At 62.1% G+C, this 21,121-nt stretch overlaps 1 protein-coding gene across 1 annotated transcript in view; it reads left to right on the plus strand.

Moving 5' to 3' along the window:
• The window catches only part of RSU1 (Ras suppressor protein 1), a 94,304-nt gene extending 78,365 nt beyond the window's left edge, over positions 1–15,939 (plus strand). Inside the window, exon 9 of the mRNA XM_058297913.2 lies at positions 15,526–15,939. Coding sequence (XP_058153896.1) covers positions 15,526–15,628 — 103 coding nt within the window. The 3' untranslated portion in view covers positions 15,629–15,939. The remainder of the gene's footprint in view (positions 1–15,525) is intronic.
• Positions 15,940–21,121: the final 5,182 nt, after the last annotated feature.

Below are 21,121 nucleotides of genomic sequence, written 5' to 3' on the forward strand. Positions count from 1 at the left end.
TTAATTTTGGGGGCATCTCATTTATTTATTTTTCTTTCATTGCTCGGGCTTTGGGTATAAGGTTTAATAAACCACCACCCTCTACAAGATCTTGAAGATATTTTCCTACGTTTTCTTCTAGAAGTTTTATGGGTCTAGCTTTTATATTTAGGTCCTTGATCTTTTTGAGTTAATTTCTGTATAAGGCATGAGATAGGGGTTCTCTTTCTTTCTTTTGGATATGGATTTCCAGGTCTCCCAGCACCATTTGTTGGATAGACTGTTCTGGCCCAGCCGGGAGGGGATGACAGCCTTGTCAGAATCCCTTTTCCATAGATGTGAGGGCTTATGTCTGAACTTTCAAGTCCGTTCCATTGGAATTCCGTTCCAGGTCCATCTGTCTTTATGCAGTACCATGCTGTTTTTACTGTGTCACTAGGTAATAAGCTGTAAAGTCAGGGAGTGAGAGTCCTCCAACTTTGTTCTTCGTTTTTAAGACATTTTTGGCTGTCTGGGGCCCCTGCTCTTCCAAATAGGTTTGTTAATTGGCTTTTCCACTTTTGCAAAGAAGGCTGTTGGAATTTTGGGGTAGATCAGTTTGTGTAGAATTGACATCTTAATGATATTTAATCTTCCAATCCATGAACACAGAATGTCCTTCCACTTAAGTCTTCTTTGCTTTCTTTCAGTAATGTTTTATAGTTTTTTGAATACAGGTCCTTTATGTCCTTGGTTATGTTTATTCCTAAATATTTGATTTTCTTAGTCACTATTGTAAATGGAATTTTTTTTCTGATTTCCTCCCAGGTTGCTCGTTACTAGTGTTAGAAATGCTACTGATTTTTGCATATTAATCTTGTATCCTGGCATTGCTGAACTTGTCTGTTAGTTCTAGTAGTTTTATTGTGGACTTTTCGGTATTTTCTAGATATAGGATCATATCATCAGTGAATAGCGGAAGTTTGCTTCTTGCTTTCCAATTTGGGTGCCTTTATTTCTTTTGCTTCCTAATTGCTCTACTAGAACTTCTAGCACAGTAATGAATAACAGCGGAGACAGTGGGCCTTGTTGCCTTCCTCCCAGTCTTGGCGGGAAAGCTCTCCGTCTTTCACTGTTGAGTACGGTGCCAGCTGTGGGGTCATCTTGCTGCCTAGTGGCCTGCCCCAGGACCCTTGCTCCACTGCGTCCCTCCAGGCAACAGGCGCGGTCAGGCCCCAGTGTCCTCTTCCCCAGGCTGGGGTGAGTTCCCAGCCATGGGGAGGTGCTCTTCGATCAGGCAGCCTTGAGGTTGCTTGCACCTGCGAACTCCAGCCGTGTTGGAAAGGAAAGGTGTGCCGAGCTCAGAGAGTTGACGGCAGTGCAGAAGGGTGGCGCTAGCAAGATGAAGGGTTGAGGTGGTGGGAGGGCAGGGCGTGCGGAGAGGCGTCCAGGCGGAGAAACCCGTGTGGGCAGGCAGAAGGCAGCGCATCTGAGAGCTTGGCTGTGCTTGACCCAGGTGAGCCAGAGCACAGGAGGGCGGGTGGTCCCAGGTGAGCTAGCATACGGGGGTGTTCCCAGGTGAGCCAGAACACGGGGGCGTGGTCCCAGGTGAGCCAGAACACGGGGGCGTGGTCCCAGGTGAGCCAGAACACGGGGGCGTGGTCCCAGGTGAAGTCAGATTGTGAGGGGGCACCTCCCCCAGGCCAGTGGCTCAGGTGAAGGATTTTTATCCCGAGCAGAGGAATTGACAGGTGGGTAAAGGCTGGGTGTGATCAGATCTGCTTTTGGAAACACCACGTTGGCCCAGCAGTAGAGAATGAACAAAAGGGGCCAGAAGGAGTGGAGAGGCCGAGGCCAGGGGCCAAGGGATGGGGTGGCCAGGTGAGAAAGGGGCTGGAACCAAAATACTGAGGGGTGAGAATTTGGCAGGATGGAAGTCGTGGTTGTGTAGGAGGAGGAGGTTTGCTGAGGTTTACTTCAGGAGGTTGTATTCCCACCACAGACAAAACGAAAATGTGGGTCTAGATTTAAATAGATAAGGGGTCTAAAATTAGAAGTAGTGATTCCAGCTAACCACCCCGCATGTGCCCCCTCCTCCTCCCTGTCCCCATCTACCCTCCCTCGTCTACCCGCTCCCCTTCCCTCTCCCTGTTCCCCTCTCATCTCCCCCAGTCTCCCCTCCTTTGGTGGTATAATTTTCCTAACTTCCTCAGCTCGTAATTTTATGGGGTGCCCGATGCCGCAGCATTTCTTGTTAATGTGAAATGGGGTCTTGGTAGTAAACCTTGCTGAAATAGATTCTCGTTTCTAGTAAAAACCTCCAACCTGTGGAACATGAGCAGGAGTGCCGACCCCGTGCCTGTGTGAGTTGCAGCGCTGCATAAATACTTCCAGGCACAGACAAGTATATGCAACAGGAAAAACCATAGCAAATTCTTAGGATGCCAGTGTTGTCACAGAGTCCCCAGGTAGGGTGACACTGTTTGACAAAATGTTTCCCTGGTGATTTGGCTGCAGATGAAAATGTCTTCAGCAATAAACTCCGTGCTAGAGTCTCAGCCCTGTGCAAGCATCAGTCAGCAGGTGACATGCCAAGACTCTTTTCTCCTTTTTAGGTAATGTATTGGCAGAAACATAGGAAATAGTGTTATTCCCCTCCAATTTTGTGCATGGATTTTTTTCCCTACCTTTAAACACATTAATTTTACCAAAATATTTTGCCTGCTATAAATTTATTACTAATCAATAGTATCACATTATAAGAGATTAAAAGTTTTTATTACAAGGGTTTCCTTAGTGGCCAGCACGGGAAGACTGATGATGGCCGGAGGTGCTGCTGTGCTGTCCTTTGCACATGGTCTCAGGGGACCGTGAAGGCTGGTAAGGCTGCTTGTGAGGAAGCACGTTGTAGTTACGGGAACTGGGTGGGCTGTGTGCCTCTTCATGGATTAATAGGTCAGAGTCACATGGTTTTAATCACACTTCTCCCTGTAGCCACAGTTTCATTAGCAGTGGTGCTGTATTAGTCAGCCAAAGGCTACTGATTCAAAATACCAGAGATCTGTTGGCTTTTGTAAAGTGTATTTATCTGGGGTAAAAGCTTAGTCGTCAGGCCGTGGAAAGTCCAGCGGAAGGTACTGTAAAAGGAGCTTTCTCACCTAAGTCAGCTGCCTCGGTCGAAGCAAGATGCAAGATGGCGGGCCATCCCTGCCTGGTCTGTCCTTCCCCTCGGGCGTCTCTCTCAGGCTCAGCTGCTCTTTCTTCCTGATTTCAGCTACAAGCTGGCGTAGGGCTTGTCTCCTGGGACTTCTGTACCAGTCGCTGCCTTTCGACTCTCCCCAATCTCAGCTGTAAGCTGTCAGGCAAGTGGCTCTTCTCTCGTCAGAGCCTCAGCCATTTGATCCCCTCCTTTCTCACATGGCATATCAAAAATGGCAGAGCTGGGAAGTGGATTTGGCTCAACGGATAGAGCGTCTGCCTACCACACGAGAGGTCCAGATTCAAACCCAGGGCCTCCTGACCCATGTGGAGCTGGCCCACACACAGTGCTGATGCACGCAAGGAGTGCCGTGCCACTCAGTGGTGTCCCCCGCGTAGGGGAGCCCCACATGCAAGGAGTGCACCCCGCAAGGAGAGCTGCCCAGCGCGAAAGAAAGTGCAGCCTGCCCAGGAATGGCACCGCACACACGGAGAGCTGACGCAGCAAGATGACGCAACCAAAAGAAACAAAGATTCCCGGTGCCACTGGCAAGAATACAAGCAGACGCAGAAGACACAGCGAATGGACACAGAGAGCAGACAGCGGGGGGTGGGGAAGGGGAGAGAAATAAAAAAATAAATCTTAAAAAAAAAAGGCAAAGCTCTCCCCTGTGTCTGCCTGTGTATCTGTTTACATCAGACCGCCGAGGGGCAGGGCTCAGTCTGAGTCACGCCTTACTGATGCAGGTGGATTTGACTGGGTCAAATCAGAAGGCTCTCAACAGGGAATCTAATCAAAGACCCCTCAACTGAATTTAATGCCATCAAAGGGTTTCATACCCAGAGGAAGAGATTAGTTTATAAACATCATCTTTCTCTTTTGGGGATTCATAATTAAACTCAAACTGCCACAGATGCCGTGTAACTTACTGATTCACACACAGTTAGCTCAGAAGTTCCCAGTGGGTGATACTGGAACGATCTTCCCCACACGTCCCCTCCTCACAGGGACAGCGTCCTGCAGGGCCACGGCTGAGCCACGGCCCAGGAATGTTCTTCCCCGAAGGATGCTCTTAATTATGCACTCACTTTGTACTGCAAATGTTGTTTCTGTTGAGGAGAAGTCTAAATTTCACAAAGTCACTTAGCAGAGAGGTGAAAAGATAGCAAGAATCATCTCACAGAGATTGAAGAGCAAGAGTTGGCCCGGGAGGTCCGCAGCCTCCCTCGTGTGACAGCTCCACCCCTGGCGCCTCCTGGGTGCAGCCCCCGTCCGGCCGAGACCCACCGAGCCTGCACAGGCACCTCAGGATCGTCCTTGGCAGACGCCGGGGGCCGCCGTGTCCGGCAGTCGCTGCGCTGGCCTGCTCGTGTCTGTGAAGATTGGTTTCAGCTCTGGAGGCCTTTTGAGGCATCGGGGGCGAGGTGGCAGCCGGCACAGGGACAGTGCACACAAGACGTGTGAGCCGTGGTGCGCTGCCACGCGACGGGCCAGCGCATGTGCTTGCTGGCGGAGATGGGAGTGCAGGGGGCCAGGGGAGGGAGGGGGCGTGGGCCGAGGGGACGCAGCAGAGCCGGGCTCCCGGGCTGGAGGACCAGCTGCTGTGCCTGCGCCTGCTTCCCGGCTGCTGGGCAGACACCACGTGTGGTCAGGCCAGGCAGCAGGGATTATCGGCTCGGTTTTGGGCTGGAATCCGGCATCGAGCATTCCGGCTGGCTCCTGGGTCACGTGGGCAGGCAGCCGCCCGCCTCGGGCTGCTGCCCTCCCGCTCTTCTATGGTTCTCCCTCTCCCTCCCCCCTGAATCCCGCTCCCTGAAGGGCTCCTGCTCCAGTCGGCCGCACCCTGACTGGCGCAGCCTCTCAAGGGTGGCTCCACAGGGGTGGGTTAGCAGGAGCGTGTCGGGGTGCACTGCCCCACCCCACGCATCGAGGAAACGTGCCACGGTTGGTGGATCCATTCCCCTGTTGCTGGGCATTTAGGTTGTTCTCTTTCCAGTTTTGAGTGATTAGAAATATAGCTCCTGCTCCTGCCTGTGCCAGTCTTCTCATGGATGTACGTTTTCATTTCTCCTGGGTACCTTCTAGGAGCAAAACCCTGGGCCGTGGAATAGCTGTATATTTGACTTGGTAGAAAACTGCCAAAACGTTTTCTGCAGCATTTGTTCTGCAAAAGTAACCGGAAGTGCGGTCAGGAGGCCCAGGGCTAATCTTGGGAAAGCCCCGGCCTCCGTGGACCTGCGCGCCCACCGGCTGCCCGGGGAGCTAAGCAGAGCGAGCCTCGTGCAGTCCCCAGAGCCCGCGTCGGGTGACCCAGGCTGAGAGCCTTCGCGTGCCGGCACTGGGCATGGCAGGAAGCTGGGAGGTGGGCGGGCGGAAGCCGTCTCCCTGGCCTGGCTGTGTGCGGCAGGCCCTCGCTCCCTGGGAGGCAGCACAGGCCACGCGTGGAACCTGTTCTGCTGCGGCGTCCCCGGGAGGGTGTGGTGCACGGCCCCCCCCCCCCCCCGTCTGCGCGGCTTGTCTGGGAACCAGACCGAGGAAACGTTTGCTGCGGTGCTTTTCCAGAACTGCTGGCAGGCGTCCTGCCCGGCCGAGCGCGCTCAGGCCAGCAGCGAGGAAAATCGCAGGACGCCTGCAGGGAAGGAGTGCCCCCGCGCAGGCCCCGTCCAAGTCCATCCCGTGGCTTTGTCCACGCCTGTCCGTGGCCCCAACCAGGCCTCGCCAAGCCCCATCCGTGGCCCTGTCCAGCCCCGGTCCCAGTCCCTTCCCAGGGACCCCGCCCAAGCCCGTCCATGGCCCTCTCCGAGCCGCCACCATCCATCCTCTGCCCACCCCACCTCCTGTCTGTCCTGTCAGCCCCGTCAGCCGCCCGTGCTTGGCTGCAATGCAATGGTCACGAATCCCGGGCGGCCCGTCTCCCCCCGAGCCCTGCCAGCGTGGGTGTCACAGCTCCCGGGTGAGGCGTGGAGTGGGCGGACAGCAGCGCTACAGCCACGCCTCGGCCGGCCCCATGAGCAGCAGGGGTGCAGAGGGAGCCCGGCGGGCGGCTCCGGGCTGGTGGGGCCTCCCAGGCGGGTGGGCGGTGGGCACTGCAGCGATCTGGGGCCGAAGGGCTTTCCCACGGGGCCACTGTGGCCCCATGGCCCGAGTCGCTGCGTTGCTCTGCCCAGTGACCTCCTCAGTCACTGCCCTGCCCTGGAGCCTCTCGGGCGCGAGCCTGGCTCTGAGGCCTGCCTGCGGCAGTGTCTGCGGACAGTGCCCTGCAGCCGGATCCCAGTGGGCACCCGTCTCGGCCGGCCCACTCGCCGCACGCCTGGCCTCCACCCACGAGCCCGAGAGCCCAGCGCCCGCCAGGAAGGGGCAGGGCGCCCAGGCCTTGTCGCGCAGCCTCCCCAGGGCGGGCGTGGGGTTCGGAGCCTGGCATCGGGGTGGCGGGGCTCGCTGGTGGTTTTATCTGTGTAGATTGGGGAAGGAGGATGAGGCTTTGAAGGAGAACCATGTGGGTTTCTTTTCCTCCGTGTCCTTAAAAGGCAGGAGTCGTGTCAACCAAGGGCCTGGTGCTCCCGTGAGGACCTGGGCTTGAGGGTTTCCCGCCCCCGAGTCGCCCCACGCTGCGCTCGAGCTGTCCAAACCGGGGCCACCGTGCCGGCCCAGGCCGGGGTGGGGCAGCACAGGCCTCGGGGCCCAGGTCCAGCAGGCCCCCCCATGCCTGGCGCCCCCGACTCACGCCAGGGTCCTCGCTGTCAGCACTGTTGCTGGGTGGCCATGCTCGCTCGTAGGGGGACCAGCAGGACTAGGAGAGTGAGCGCCGTGGGCCGGGGCCGGGGCCGGGTAGGGCTCGGAGTGTCCAGGGCAGCGCACAGCGTGCTTGTGGCTGGGGAGCCGCTGCCAAAGCGCACCCCGGAGCTGCTTCTCCTGAGGCCCCTGGACCCCACACTGAGGCCCGGGGGGGGCGCCCCTGGGCAGGGACCCAGGGAGGAGGCAGGGCAGGGGCCCCGAGAAGGAGCCCTGGGCAGAGCTGGGGCCCTGGGCAGGGCAGGGGCCGCCGGGCAGGGCAGGGGCCCCGGGAAGGAGCCCTGGGCAGAGCTGGGGCCCCGGGCAGGGCAGGGGCCGCCGGGCAGGGCAGGGGCCGCCGGGCAGGGCAGGGCAGGGGCCCCGGGAAGGAGCCCTGGGCAGAGCAGAGGCCACGGGGCAGGGCAGAAGCCCTGGGCAGAGCTAGGGCCACGGGCAGGGCAGGAGTCCTGGGCAGGGCCCCGGGCAGGAGCTCTGAAGTGAGGGTGGTCCTGGGCTTCCTGGAGTGGACGGGCTTGGGGCTCTGGATTCTTCTCCGAGACCTCCCCACGAAGCCCCTGCAGCGCACGCCTGCGGCCCCGCCCTCGCTCTGGGTGGCCCGCGGGTCAGCAGAGGCGGGCTGCGTACAGGTGCGCCGCCAGGAGCGGAGCCTTCGTGCCCTTGAAGCAGGCCCGCTGGCGTTCAGCGATAAAAGCTAAAAACGACGGGCTGCGAGGGGAAGCCCGCTTCAACAGCGAGGCCGGTTTTGCCAGGAACGTGAGCTGCCTGCCTGCGTGCGCCGGGCTGCCCGGCCGGAGGGTGGGCGAGGGGCTGCCGGGGGCTGCAGGCAGCGGCGCACGCCGGTGAGAGGGGGCGGGTGTGGGTGTCGCTTGGTGTCGTTCCCGACCCCTGCGCAGCTGAGACCGGGCTCCTGGGGAGCAGGCCGTCCCCCCGGTGTCGGGGCTCCCCTGGGGGCAGGCGGGCGGCGGTGCTCAGCGCAGGGCGAGGGGAGTGCAGAGAGCCACAGGAAGCCGGCCGGGCCCGCCCTCCGCAGCGGGCTCGCTGGGCGGTGTGGCAGCAAGCAGTCGACAGAGGCACGCAGGAGTGATTCGGGGGTGCCGTGGACCTTTAAACGGTTTCCTCAATGAAGGTAAAGTGTTTGTGATTTCTTGTTGAATTAGGTGGCTGGCACGAAACGGCTCGGAAGCCAGGGTTGTCTGCTCCCAGAGGCGAGCTGGGAAGGCGCTTGGATTCGCTTCAGGTTTTAGGGTCTGCGGTGAGTGGGTCCCCGTTCTGTTGGCGGCGGGGCCGGGGCCCAAGGCCGCACCCACCGGCCTGGCTGCGCAGGGCAGCCCGCTGGGTCCACCCAACTTCCCGGTCTCCTCCGCACGTCCAGGGCGGGCTGCGCGGGCAGGTGGGCGTCGGGAGCTGTGCGCCTGGCCCTCGTCCCCTGCCTTTCCCCGCACGTTCCTGGCAGGCGCCGCGCTGCCGCGATTGGGGCTCTTTATAGAGAAGTTGTAGGTCTCCAGAGGAGCCGCGCAGGACATAGAGTTCCGGTTACGCCTCAGGCACATCGTTTCTGCGTTACTAAGTCTTGGCTTCAGCACAGCACCTTTGGTGCAGCCGATGAAACGGTTTCAGTACGATGCACCGTTGACTCTGTGGTTGACGTCAGGGCCCACGGCCTGTGTTGTACGGCGCAAACGTCGTAAAACGTGCTGTCCTGGTGACACGTGTACACCCAAGACGCCTCCTTCAGCCACGTTCAGCACGGGCTCCAGTGCTGTCGACGCGCACGGCGTCCTGCCGTCTCCATCCCACCACCAGGCACAGCTGGCCGCGTCCCCCCCCTGCACCTGGTGAACCCTCACCCACTCACTGCCCCCACGGCGTCACGTGCCCCAGTTAGTCCACGTCGTGGAATGGCGGGATCTGCCCGTGTCCTCGCCACGGCGTCTTCGGGTCCGCCGCGTTGCAGCCTGGACAGCGCCTCTTACGCCGTGGACGGGCCACGTTCGCGTCTCCGTGTGTCTGTGGTGGATGCCTGGGCTCCTCCCGCCTTCCAGCGATGGTGAGCAGCGCCCAGCGAGCGCCGGTGTGAGTGTTCAGCTTTTTGGGGAACACCTCGGAGTGGAATGGGCTCGTGTGGGAATTCTGCGTCTGACTTTCCGGGGAGCAGCAGCAAGCAAGGTCTGCTTCTCCACTCCTCCCCGACACTTGCTCTTACTTCTTCGCAGCACCTTCCCGGGGCTGTGAGGCTCTGTCTCCTCTTGGCTTTGACTCGCACGCCCTTGAGCCCCGCAGCTACCCCTGGACCCACCCAGGAATTCTCCCTCATACCCCGGATTTCCCGAAGACCGGGATCCAGTGAGGGGTGGCCCCGTGTGTTTGCGTCGCTCTTCTCCCCCGTCAGTCGTGCAGCGCCCTTCCTGGAGCACTGGGTGGTGCCTGGAAAGTTCCCATTTGATCCTTGGGAGCTGAGGCTGGTTGATAAAACCTCGCTGCCTGTGGCGTGTGGGGGAAGCCGGCACACCAGGGCTCCCTGCCCGGGCCGGGGGCTGCTCCCCTCCACGGCAGGCAGGACCGGGTGGCCTCGTGCCCCCGCAGTGGCAGGCCTGGCGCCGCCCGGCCGGAGCCCACTTTCCATGTGGGTCTTTCTTTGGAAATTGGAGTTGGGTTCACAGCAGCGTCGGCCCTGGAGGCGTGGCCGTGACACAGCGGAGCGGCATCTGGGGAGGGGGCGTCCGAGGGCACGAGGCGACAGGCGCTTTGAGCCTCCTGGGCATCGCGGCGACCGTCGGTGCTGTGGAAAGGCGCCGAGGCGAGGCGTGCGCTCCTGGCCCTGGGCCTGGAGCCGGGCTGAGAACTGAGTGGAGGACAGTGCGGAGAAGAGCGCGGATCAGGATGGGCCCGGTGGCGGCGGTGCCCGGTGTCAGCCGCACAGCCCGAGTCTGGTGCGTGTCCCCAAGATCCGGGCGTCGGAACTGCTCCTCGCATCCTAGCAGCAGCCAAGAGCCTCTGTAGAAAACGCGCAGGGAGGGCGGAGAGCGCCGAGCTGGCCGTCAGGTCTGTCCCCGCAGTGCTCCCCTGAGCTGACCGCCGCCCTCGTCGGGGACTTCCCCTTGGGCAGACGCTGCACAGTTCACCTGGGCCGGTGGGCAGTGTGCTTGGCCGGACCCAGGCCCACAGGAGAGGGGCCGCCTGTCACCCCAGCAGCTCCATGCTGGAGGCAGCCAGGAACGCCCACGTGCTCAAGCACGTGTTTCCAAGTCCTTCAGAATACCTCTTTGGAAGGAAACTGTGTTGTGTAGAGCTTGAGGGGACGCAGCTTCACCCAAACTGAGCCCTAAGCCCATGCAGGAGCCCCTGCCTGCCAAACACCTGCCTGGCACCTGCGGCGCTCGGTTCCTTTCCCTTTACCTGCAGCACCGGGTTCCTCCACCTGCAGCACTCAGTTTCTCTCTATGGGCGGCGCCCGGTTCCTCTACCTGCGGCGCTCTGGTCCTCTCTACCTGCGGCACTCTGGTCCTCTCTACCTGCGGCACCTGGTTCCTCTACCTGCAGCGCCCGGTTCCCGTTTCCCCGGGCTTCACGGCAGCCCCTTGAGGCGCGTGTGTTCTGCCGCCCATCTCACGGGTGGGGAGGCTCTGAGAGGTGCCCAGCGGCGCCAGCCTCCCTCCCGCTGCTCCTGGCCCTTGGCGAGGCCTGGCCGTGGCGCCTCCACAGGATTCCAGGCCCCAGCCCCAGCGGCCCTGCTCCCAGCCGCACAGGCCTCAGGCGGTGGGGGGGGGGAGGGAGTGAGGCGGCAGGCCCCGCCCAGGGCAGGGGCGCAAACACGGCCTTCGGCCTCGCCCTGGCTTCAGGTCTCCCTGGGTTTTCTTCAGTTTTAGGGGAAAGTGCCCCTGCCGAGGACAGGAGAGAGTACAAGCCCTGGTGGCGCTGGCCAGCCTCAGGCACCATGCTGGCGCTGCTCCAAGGCGCCTCGTGCCCCTTCTCAGAAGCCCGCAGCCCCCAAGCGCAGAGCGAGGAGGGAGAGGGTAGAGACCCCGGCCTGCGGCCCTGGGGCCGTGGGCCAGGGCGGGCCCCAGAGGCGCGTCCTGCGGGTGCTGCAGTGCCTGCCCCCACCCCCAGACTCCCCGCTCTGGAGGTCGGGGGGCCGAGCACGGGGCTGGCAAGGACGCCGCTGGGGTGAGCGGGCAGGGCAGGGGGGATCGCCCGGGCCTTTCAGGAACTTCCCAAGGCTCCTGCCATGGGACCCCAGCCAGACCTTCCCGGCCCGTCCCACCCCCCACCTCTCTTCCCTACCCCCTGCCCCCACCGGGAGCCTCCCCTCTGCCTGGAGTGCTGGGGGGAGGTGGTGCCTGTGGGCACGAGGCCCACCGAGGCCAGAGCCTCCCGGCCGCTCAGGCCGACGGGCTGTGCCTGTGTCCGTGGGTTCGTGGGTGACGCCCACAGGGAGGGGGAGGGGGCAGGGCAGGGGCGCGGTGCAGCGCTGGCCCGAGGAGGGGCAGCTGGCGGCGTCCTGCGCAGAGCCGGGCCTCTCCACCTCACCTCCTGACCGGGGCGGGCGGGACCCTCGGGCGCTCCCCTCCAGTTTGGTTGTCCACGTTCTTGTAATGTCTGTTTCAAGGTCGTTTTCGTAAACAAATGTTTTTAGCTGGGTCTCAGGCCTGCTGGGTCTGGGAGCACAGTCAGAGCCAGCCTGTCCTGGTGCCTGGGGGCACCGACACAAACGGGGGTACAGACAGGCTGGGGGCACAGGCGACCTGGGGGCACAGACAGGCTGGGGCGCAGACGGGCTGGGGGCGCAGACGGGCTGGGGGCGCAGACCTGGGGGGCCAGACCTGGGTGGGTGCAGGCGACCTGGGGGGCCAGACCTGGGTGGGTGCAGGCGACCTGGGGGCACAGGCGACCTGGGAGCACAGACGGGCTGGGGCGCAGACGGGCTGGGGGCACAGACCTGGGGGGCCGCAGGTGACCTGGGGGGCCAGACCTGGGTGGGTGCAGGCGACCTGGGGGCATAGGCGACCTGGGGGCACAGACAGGCTGGGGCGCAGACGGGCTGGGGGCGCAGACGGGCTGGGGGCGCAGACCTGGGGGGCCAGACCTGGGTGGGTGCAGGCGACCTGGGGGGCCAGACCTGGGTGGGTGCAGGCGACCTGGGGGCACAGGCGACCTGGGAGCACAGACGGGCTGGGGCGCAGACGGGCTGGGGGCACAGACCTGGGGGGCCGCAGGTGACCTGGGGGGCCAGACCTGGGTGGGTGCAGGCGACCTGGGGGCGCAGGCGACCTGGGAGCACAGACGGGCTGGGGGTACAGACCTGGGGGGCCGCAGGCAACCTGGGGGGGCACAGGTGACCTGGGGGCGCAGGCAACCTGGGAGCACAGACGGGCTGGGGCGCAGACGGGCTGGGGGCGCAGACCTGGGGGGCCGCAGGCGACCTGGGGGGCCAGACCTGGGTGGGTGCAGGCGACCTGGGGGCGCAGGCAACCTGGGAGCGCAGATGGGCTGGGGCACAGACGGGCTGGGGGTGCAGACGGGCTGGGTGTACAGACCTGGGGGGCCGCAGGCGACCTGGGGGGCGCAGGTGACCTGGGGGCGCAGGCAACCCGGGGCTTGCAGCGCTGCTGCCCACCCCGCGGTGCACGCTGACGTTTGCTGCCGCCCCCGGGCGTCCCCTTCTCCCTTGTGCTTCCCGCACTCGGGCCCTGCGGGCACTGACTTCCTGTAAATCCGCGTGGGGCGGTGCCTCACCCTGCCTGGACAGGACGCGCCTCCACGCAGCCCCCCCCCTTTGGGGTGGCGGGTGGTCTGTGCTCCTGTACGTGTGTCGCAAGCACATGCGTGCATGAGGCTGGGGTCTCTCGCCTCCAGGGCGCCGGGTGCAGCTCACAAGGTCGGCCCCAGGTGGACGGGGCTGCGGGCCAAGCAGGCGGGGGCTCCACCGCCCCGCTGCCCCCTCGTGTCTCCTGGACGTGGCGCCTCTCAGCGCTGTGCAGATTGATTTTAAAGGATCGCTGTTGCCGTAGGTGCTTAAGCAGGGAGGCGGGTTGCGTGATGGATTTCCCTCGGCCGCTCTGCTCGTGAGGGCTGCGGGGGCGCGTCCCCTGGGGCCACACGCCCAGCCGCGAGCGCTGACAGCTGGGCACTGACACATGCCCGCAGGCCTGGCCTGACGGCCCCGCAGCCGCTCAGGGAATTTTTATTAAGTAAAGGCACCATTAGAGCAGACAGGGTGATGAAGTCTAACGAGCATCTTTTGTGCACGAGGCCTGCTCTGCCTGAGGCTCATTTCCCCCCTCCAGCGGGGCAGCGAGTCCAGAGCGGGGGCACTTTAAAGCCTGCCTTCTAGTTCATCTTTGCCCAGCTTGGCCTCTGTCATAAGGCAGCCACAGATACCTTTTGCTGCTGCATCTGCGTGTTGGGGCACAGGGAGCAGGGGATAAGGGGAAGCAGCACGACACTGGCTCTAGGGCAGCTGCAGGGAACCCCTCGTGGCGCGCTCCAGTCCTGCCCGTTTTGCTTCTGAGGCCTCCCTTGGGGGAGTGCAGCTGCCCGGTTCCCTCAAGACTCGGCCGTCTGTGTGCCCAGGCGTCACCTCGTCGCAGGTGCCCCGGCGGCCAGGCCTGCGCTCGGGCCACAGTCCTGAGACCTTTCAGGTGCGGCACCTGCCCTAGCTCAGTCCGCGGGCAGAGCCACTTCTCCGTTTGTGACCGGCCACACGTGGACCTAACGTGGGTCCTTTTCTGGGTCTGTAGGACTTTGGTGGAAACACCCAGAACAGCAGGTGGGAGCACGTGACACAAGCAGCCCCCCCGAGAAGCAGGCGGTCCCTCCCTGCACCCCAAAACGCAGTGTTCACCCTCCCGCCTTCCTGCACCCCAAACGCTGCCTCGGCCCTGCCGTCCCCCCGTGACTGCACGGCATGCTCGCAGCCCCTGCACCCTCGGCATGCTGGGAGCCCCGGGACGCAGGAGAGTCGAGTCTGGGGTCTGCGCTCAGGAAATCAAAACTGACAAGTCTTGAGATATGGGCCGGGGACGTCTCAGCACCTCAGGTTTGGGAGGCGGAGCCAGTGCCCGGCTCAGCCTGGAAGGCAGCCTGGATGCGCCGCCCTGGCGCGCCCTGTGCCCGCCGAGGGGCTGCCTGTGGTCCCAGCAGGGACAGCCAGGGCGGGCGCTGCCTCCTGGTGGGCCCCGGCCCGGCCAGAGGGGCCACTGCGGGGCTGGGGTGGGGACACACAAGGTGCGCAGGTGGCGGTGGCGAGAGCCTGCTGCCCGCAGGTGACGGTGGCTGTCCCAGGAACAGAAGAGAAGGGAGCGGGTCAGGCTGAGCGCGCATGCTCGCCCGGGGTGCGCCCCCAGCCTGCGCCAGGTGAGGGGTCGGGGGGTCCGACTGGCCGCCAGCCTCCCGGGACCCACAGCTTCCCCGCCCCGCGGCGCGCTGCTGGGTAGTGCGGGGACGGCGCTTGTGCGGGTGCGGGGACGGTGCCCGTGCGGCCAAGCAGGGCCCTGGGTCAGCCCCTCATCCACGGGCCCCAGAGCCTCCAGGGCACAGGCGGAGGCGGAGCTGCCTGCTCACCTGGCCAGGGGCACAGGTGTGTGTTGGGGGTGCACCCCAGGGGCGGGCTGGGGGGCCTGCTGCGGGGAGAGGCCGGGGAGGGCCGGGGGAGGGGAGGGTCTGCTCGGGGCCGCTGGGCGGCGCTGCGCCCAGGGCTGGTGCAGCAGGAAGTACAGGCTGAGCGAGCTCCCTCGTGGCGGGGCGAGGCCAGGTCTGGGGGTGGGCAGGCAGCTGGGGGGCCTATGGACGGGCTGGGTGGCTGGAGGGCCCATGGGCTGCCGCCCCTCTGGGCACCCCCTGCTGCCCCAACTCCTCCGGCTTTTCCTCCTTCCCCACGAGATGCTGCTGCAGGAACCCGCGTTTATTTCCGCGCTGAGCAAACCCTCGTGCCAGGCCTGGAAAGCCTGCTTGGGGCTTCCCGCGCTGTGGCCAGGGCCCCGGGTTGTCGCCCAGAGCGCCACGGGCGCTCCTGCCACTCGGGAGCCGGGACTACGGCGCTGGCGCCTTCGGGAGGCCCGGGGCGCACGCTTAGCCTGCACGGTCCGTGGCACATGGCCCCGCGCCCTGCCGCCCTGGCCCCTGTCCCTCGCCGGGGGCTGGCCACCTGCCTGCCAGCGTGGGGGCTCGGTGCCTCCTGCAGCCGGGGACACCACAAGGGGGCAGGGGGCTGGGGCTGGGCAGTGCTGCTCGTCTTAGGGAGTGGTTTACCCGTTTAATCAGGATCATGCCTGAATTACCCATCACTCCCTCTGACGTTGTGACGCCCGCGGCGCCGCGGGCTCTGCTGGGGCACTTCGCCGACGCCCAGCCAAGCGGCTATGGTCCTGGCCTGGGTCTCCCCTGACCCGCGGGCTCCTGCACGTCCCCAGGTCTTAGGCACAAGGGACTTGCGCTGCTCTTTGCCCTGCGTCCGTGAGCCTTGAGTTCCAGGAGATTCATCAGCGGAGCCCTCGCGGCTCGGGCGTATGCGTGGAGAGCACTCGTATCCGCGTGCGCCAGCGCAGCGATCTCACCGCCTCGTCTCCCTCTCTTTGCAGCCTCTACGGCCGACACATGCAGGCAAACCCAGAGCCGCCAAAGAAGAACAACGACAAATCAAAGAAGATCAGCCGGAAGCCGCTGGCCGCCAAGAACAGATGAGGCGCGGGCGCAGAGCCCCCTCCACGCCGTCCAGCGCTTTGTCCGCTTGTTTCCTCAAGTTCCCCAAGGCAGAGGCGAGGCTCTGAGCGCCCCGCGGATCCGTGGATCCGCGCCTCGGCCCCTGCACCTGCGCCACGCGCTGCTGAGGACGAAAGGAGCAGCCGAGGCCACGCACTGCTCACGGCCACTGCCGACACCGCTCGCCCGTGTGCTCACGCTCTCACTCCCCTGCTTTACTAAAAGTTTTCCTTCACCACTGAGAAGCTGTTAATTCAACATGCAAATGATTTTAATAAAACCTTGAATTTGTATTTTGTGTTGTTACTTTAATGGAATAAAGGGAACACATATTTTTTCCCCAAAAGTTATCTTTTTCAATTTTATTGGTTGTACAAGATAAGTTATGAAACTTTCCATGAAAGAATGCAAGATTAAATCAGATTCTTGTCAGATTGATTCATCAGTACTTTTTTTCCTTTGAAGACTGTTGCTAAATTAGGAAGGAGCAGAAAAACAGACCTAGGAGAGGTTCTGCCAGGGGATTTTGGCTGAGGAAACGGGAGCTCCGCCAGGAGCTGGGAGACGGGAGCGCGGGTTTGTTTCTGCTCACGGCGGCGCCTCGGCTTGGGCAGTGCCAGAGGAGGCGGTCACGTGCTGCACCTCCAACCGCAGCCACACGACGTGGTCGCCTGTGCCGTGGGTGGCAGCCTGCGTCCGCGTGGACGGAAAGCTGTGCGCACACCAGCCGAGCGAGGGCTGCCCGCATGCCAGCGCCACCGACAACCACAACCCCGTGGACGTGCGTGGGGGCCCCACAGGGCCTCCGGGGTGCCCTAAGGGCCTCCGCAAGGCCCGAGCACGCCCCGCGGGAAGACGCGCCCGCTGCCTCCCTGCACGCGGAGGACGAAGGCCTGAAGTGTAGTTTATTTAACCCAGTGACGTGTTGGCGGGAGGACACACCTGACTGCTGCTGATCGGGAAAGACTCCACGTTAGCTACAAACCATTAGTAAAATGTAGTGTTTCGAGGGCTCTTACGAAAATTATTTTAAAAGATGAGCACGAGATGGGCCTATGGGCACTATACATAAATTCCCTGGGAGGAAGTGACCAAGAAACATGAAAAAAAAGTCCAACCTCACCAGTAACCAAAACACACTTAGTGAAAAAATAAAAAACTACCAATGAGAAACATACAGACATTTTTAGGGCAGAATTAAGTGCTAGAGTTGCAATATGAGATAAGCATTCTCCTGCTTATACTGGGAATATAAATTTCCCTCCAGAAAGGCAGTAGCAGTTTGGCAATATGAAACAAAACCTTAAGATAGTACCTATTCTGACCCAAAGTTTTTATTTCTCAAATTTCTGCGGAGGAAGTTACCAGCAATGCCCACGTCTTAGAAAGTGGCATGCGCAGCGCAAGGGAGGAGCCAGCCCCCGCCACGGGCAGTCCGTGAATCGTGGTCTATCCACAAGGTGCTTGCGATGACACTAAAAGCAACATCCAAGGACGTATCACATCACCCCATTGAGGGGAAAAAGCACGATTCAAAAAGAGAAAATGGTATGGGAGTGGTCCAGCAGCGCACCAAGGAAGCTGTAATGTGCATGCACAGAACAAGTGAAAGGAAATGGACCAGAATTTAAGGCTGATGAAAGTATTTCTGTATGGCAGTATGTTAATCAGTCAAAGGGGTACCTTACATAAAGGGTATTTATTTGGGATTGAAGCTTGCAGTTACCAGGTCATGAGGCGTAAGTTACTTCCTCAGCAGAGTCAGCTGTCACATGTTGGAGCAAGATGGCTGCCGGCGCCTGCGAGGGTCCAGCCTTCCTCTTCCTCTCAAGGCTCCGTGGTCCCAGCTCCTTCCAAGCTCAGCTCTAGGCTGGGATAAGGCTCATCGCTCCCCCCCACGGCTCATTTCTCTCCAGACTCAGCTGCTCTGCTCCTCTGTGTGCTTACTTCCCGGACTCCAGCTCGAAGCGCCAGCCTCCCTTCTCTGCCGTGCGGTTGCTCTGAGTCTCCCCCACCAAGGGGGCGGGGACTCACTGTCCTACTGACATGGCCCAATCAAGGCCTTAATCATTATTTAATCAAGTAAGAGTGAAACCTGAATCCAATACAATCTAATGTGCTAACAGCCCGTTTACAAACATCATCCAGTATCTATTTTTGGAATTTGTATGCTTTTATCATAAGAAAATGTTAAATTCGTATTTTAAAATGATCTATGTGTTATATAATATAGTAAGTATGCAACCCAGAAAATAAGGTCATATATAAAAGGGTGATGCTCTTTTTCTCCCTTTTGTTTTTAAAATGGTTTTTCTTGTCTCTTCCTGCGTCATTTTGGGGTGCCTGATACCTGGATAGACCAGAGCTGCTCGTTCTGAAGCAAACCTTGTAGCCGAGGGCAGGTGGCCTCTGGACAGGACGGCATCTTCTCGGGGGCCAGTGTGCACCGGGCACTGGATGCTGGCCATGCCCACCGCTGGGTGCTTGGGCAGGAAGCTGCTGGGGCCCTGGCACAGCCGTGCCCTGGGGCAGGGTCAAATGGGGCAGCGTCCAGTGGCCAAGCGTTTGTTTTGTTGTCAGAGTTCTTTCCTCTCTTTATTACGAGGCTACTGGTTTTTCTTCATTGCTTGATGGGGCGGTAGAAAAGGTGGACTGTGTGGGTTCCTGGTCAAAGTGACCGCCTGGCTGCAGCTTCGCCCAACGCCACCCGTGGGCCTCTGGGGCACCGAGGGAGCCGCGGCCCCGGAGTGGCCGTGGACCTGCCGTCCCCACAGCCCGCACGGTCTCCAGGGGTCCCTTCAACATCCGCTCGTTGCTTCCTTGCCCAGCGCGTTCTGAATTTGGCACGGCCTCTGGACAGTGTCTGCCCATGAAGCCGCTGCTCCTCCGCCTGGGAGAGAGACCACCGACGCTCCCTGGAGTGGGCAGGCCACTCCCCAGACTTCCACCTCCAGGGTCTGCGCCATCCGCCTCTTCCAGCCACGTCACGTGGGCCGCTCGCCCTCGGAGGCCACCACGCTTGCTACTCTGCCCAGGATAGTAACGGTGAGCCACAGCGGACAGCAGGAAACCCAGGTCCAGGAAGGACGGCCTCCTGGGGGCCCCTGACCACCGCGCAGCGCCGCAGTGGGAAGGATTCGCCGGGGAGGCAGTGGCAGCACGCCTGGTCTGCCGAGACACCAGCGTGGTGAGAGCGGCTTTTGAATGGTAGGTGTGCAGAGGGTGGAGGCAGGTGTGTGGAGGGGGAGCAGGTGTACTGAGGGCGGGAGCGGGTGTGCAGAGGGCAGGAGCAGTGTGGGTGCAGGTGTGCAGAGGGCAGGAACAGGTGTGCAGACGGCAGCAGCAGGTGTGGGTACAGGTGTGTGGAGGGGGCAGCAGGTGTACTGAGGGCGGGAGCAGGTGTGTGGAGGGCAGGGGCAGTGTGTGGAGGGCGGGAGCAAGTGTGCTGAGTGGGAACAGGTGTGTGGAGGGGGAGCAGGTGTATGGAAGGGGGCGCAGGTGTGTGGAGGGAGGCGCAGGTGTGCTGAGTGGGAGCAGGTGTGTGGAGGGCAGGGGCAGTGTGCGGAGGGTGGGAGCAGGTGTGTGGAGGGCGGGAGCAAGTGTGCTGAGTGTGGGAGCAGGTGTGTGCAAGAGCAGATGTGCTGAGGGTGGCAGCAGGTGCGATGCGCGGGAGCAGGTATAGATGCAGGTGTGTAGAGGGCAGGAGCAGGTGTGTGCAGGAGCAGATGTGCTGAGGGCGGCAGCAGGTGCGATGCGCGGGAGCAGGTGTAGATGCAGGTGTGTAGAGGGCAGGAGCAGGTGTGTGCAGGAGCAGATGTGCTGAGGGCGGCAGCAGGTGCGATGCGCGGGAGCAGGTGTAGATGCAGGTGTGTAGAGGGCAGGAGCAGGTGTGTGCAGGAGCAGATGTGCTGAGGGCGGCAGCAGGTGCGATGCGCGGGAGCAGGTGTAGATGCAGGTGTGTAGAGGGCAGGAGCAGGTGTGTGCAGGAGCAGATGTGCTGAGGGCGGCAGCAGGTGCGATGCGCGGGAGCAGGTGTAGGTGCAGGTGTGTGGAGGGCAGGAGCAGGTGTGTGCAAGAGCAGATGTGCTGAGGGCGGCAGCAGGTGCGATGCGCGGGAGCAGGTGTAGATGCAGGTGTGTAGAGGGCAGGAGCAGGTGTGTGCAGGAGCAGATGTGCTGAGGGCGGCAGCAGGTGCGATGCGCGGGAGCAGGTGTAGGTGCAGGTGTGTAGAGGGCAGGAGCAGGTGTGTGCAAGAGCAGATGTGCTGAGGGCGGCAGCAGGTGCGATGCGCGGGAGCAGGTGTAGGTGCAGGTGTGTAGAGGGCAGGAGCAGGTGTGTGCAGGAGCAGATGTGCTGAGGGCGGCAGCAGGTGCGATGCGCGGGAGCAGGTGTAGATGCAGGTGTGTGGAGGGCAGGAGCAGGTGTGTGCAGGAGCAGATGTGCTGAGGGCGGCAGCAGGTGCGATGCGCGGGAGCAGGTGTAGGTGCAGGTGTGTGGAGGGCAGGAGCAGGTGTGTGCAAGAGCAGATGTGCTGAGGGCGGCAGCAGGTGCGATGCGCGGGAGCAGGTGTAGATGCAGGTGTGTAGAGGGCAGGAGCAGGTGTGTGCAGGAGCAGATGTGCTGAGGGCGGCAGCAGGTGCGATGCGCGGGAGCAGGTGTAGATGCAGGTGTGTAGAGGGCAGGAGCAGGTGTGTGCAAGAGCAGATGTGCTGAGGGCGGCAGCAGGTGCGATGCGCGGGAGCAGGTGTAGGTGCGGGTGTGTGGAGGGCAGGAGCAGGTGTGTGCAGGAGCAGATGTGCTGAGGGCGGCAGCAGGTGCGATGCGCGGGAGCAGGTATAGATGCAGGTGTGTAGAGGGCAGGAGCAGGTGTGTGCAGGAGCAGATGTGCTGAGGGCGGCAGCAGGTGCGATGCGCGGGAGCAGGTGTAGATGCAGGTGTGTAGAGGGCAGGAGCAGGTGTGTGCAAGAGCAGATGTGCTGACGGCGGCAGCAGGTGCGATGCGCGGGAGCAGGTGTAGGTGCGGGTGTGTGGAGGGCAGGAGCAGGTGTGTGCAGGAGCAGATGTGCTGAGGGCGGCAGCAGGTGGGTGTGCGGGAGCGGCTGTAGGTGCGGGTGTGTAGAGGGCAGGAGCAGGTGTGTGCAGAGCAGATGTGCTGAGGGCGGCAGCAGGTGCGATGCGCGGGAGCAGGTGTAGGTGTGGGTGTGTGGAGGGCAGGAGCAGGTGTGTGCAGGAGCAGATGTGCTGAGGGCGGCAGCAGGTGCGATGCGCGGGAGCAGGTGTAGGTGCGGGTGTGTGGAGGGCAGGAGCAGGTGTGTGCAAGAGCAGATGTGCTGAGGGCGGCAGCAGGTGCGATGCGCGGGAGCAGGTGTAGGTGCGGGTGTGTGGAGGGCAGGAGCAGGTGTGTGCAGGAGCAGATGTGCTGAGGGCGGCAGCAGGTGTGGTGTGCGGGAGCGGCTGTAGGTGCGGGTGTGTGGA

This window comes from Dasypus novemcinctus, chromosome 5, assembly GCF_030445035.2.
Source record: "Dasypus novemcinctus isolate mDasNov1 chromosome 5, mDasNov1.1.hap2, whole genome shotgun sequence".
Lineage (NCBI taxonomy): Eukaryota > Metazoa > Chordata > Mammalia > Cingulata > Dasypodidae > Dasypus > Dasypus novemcinctus.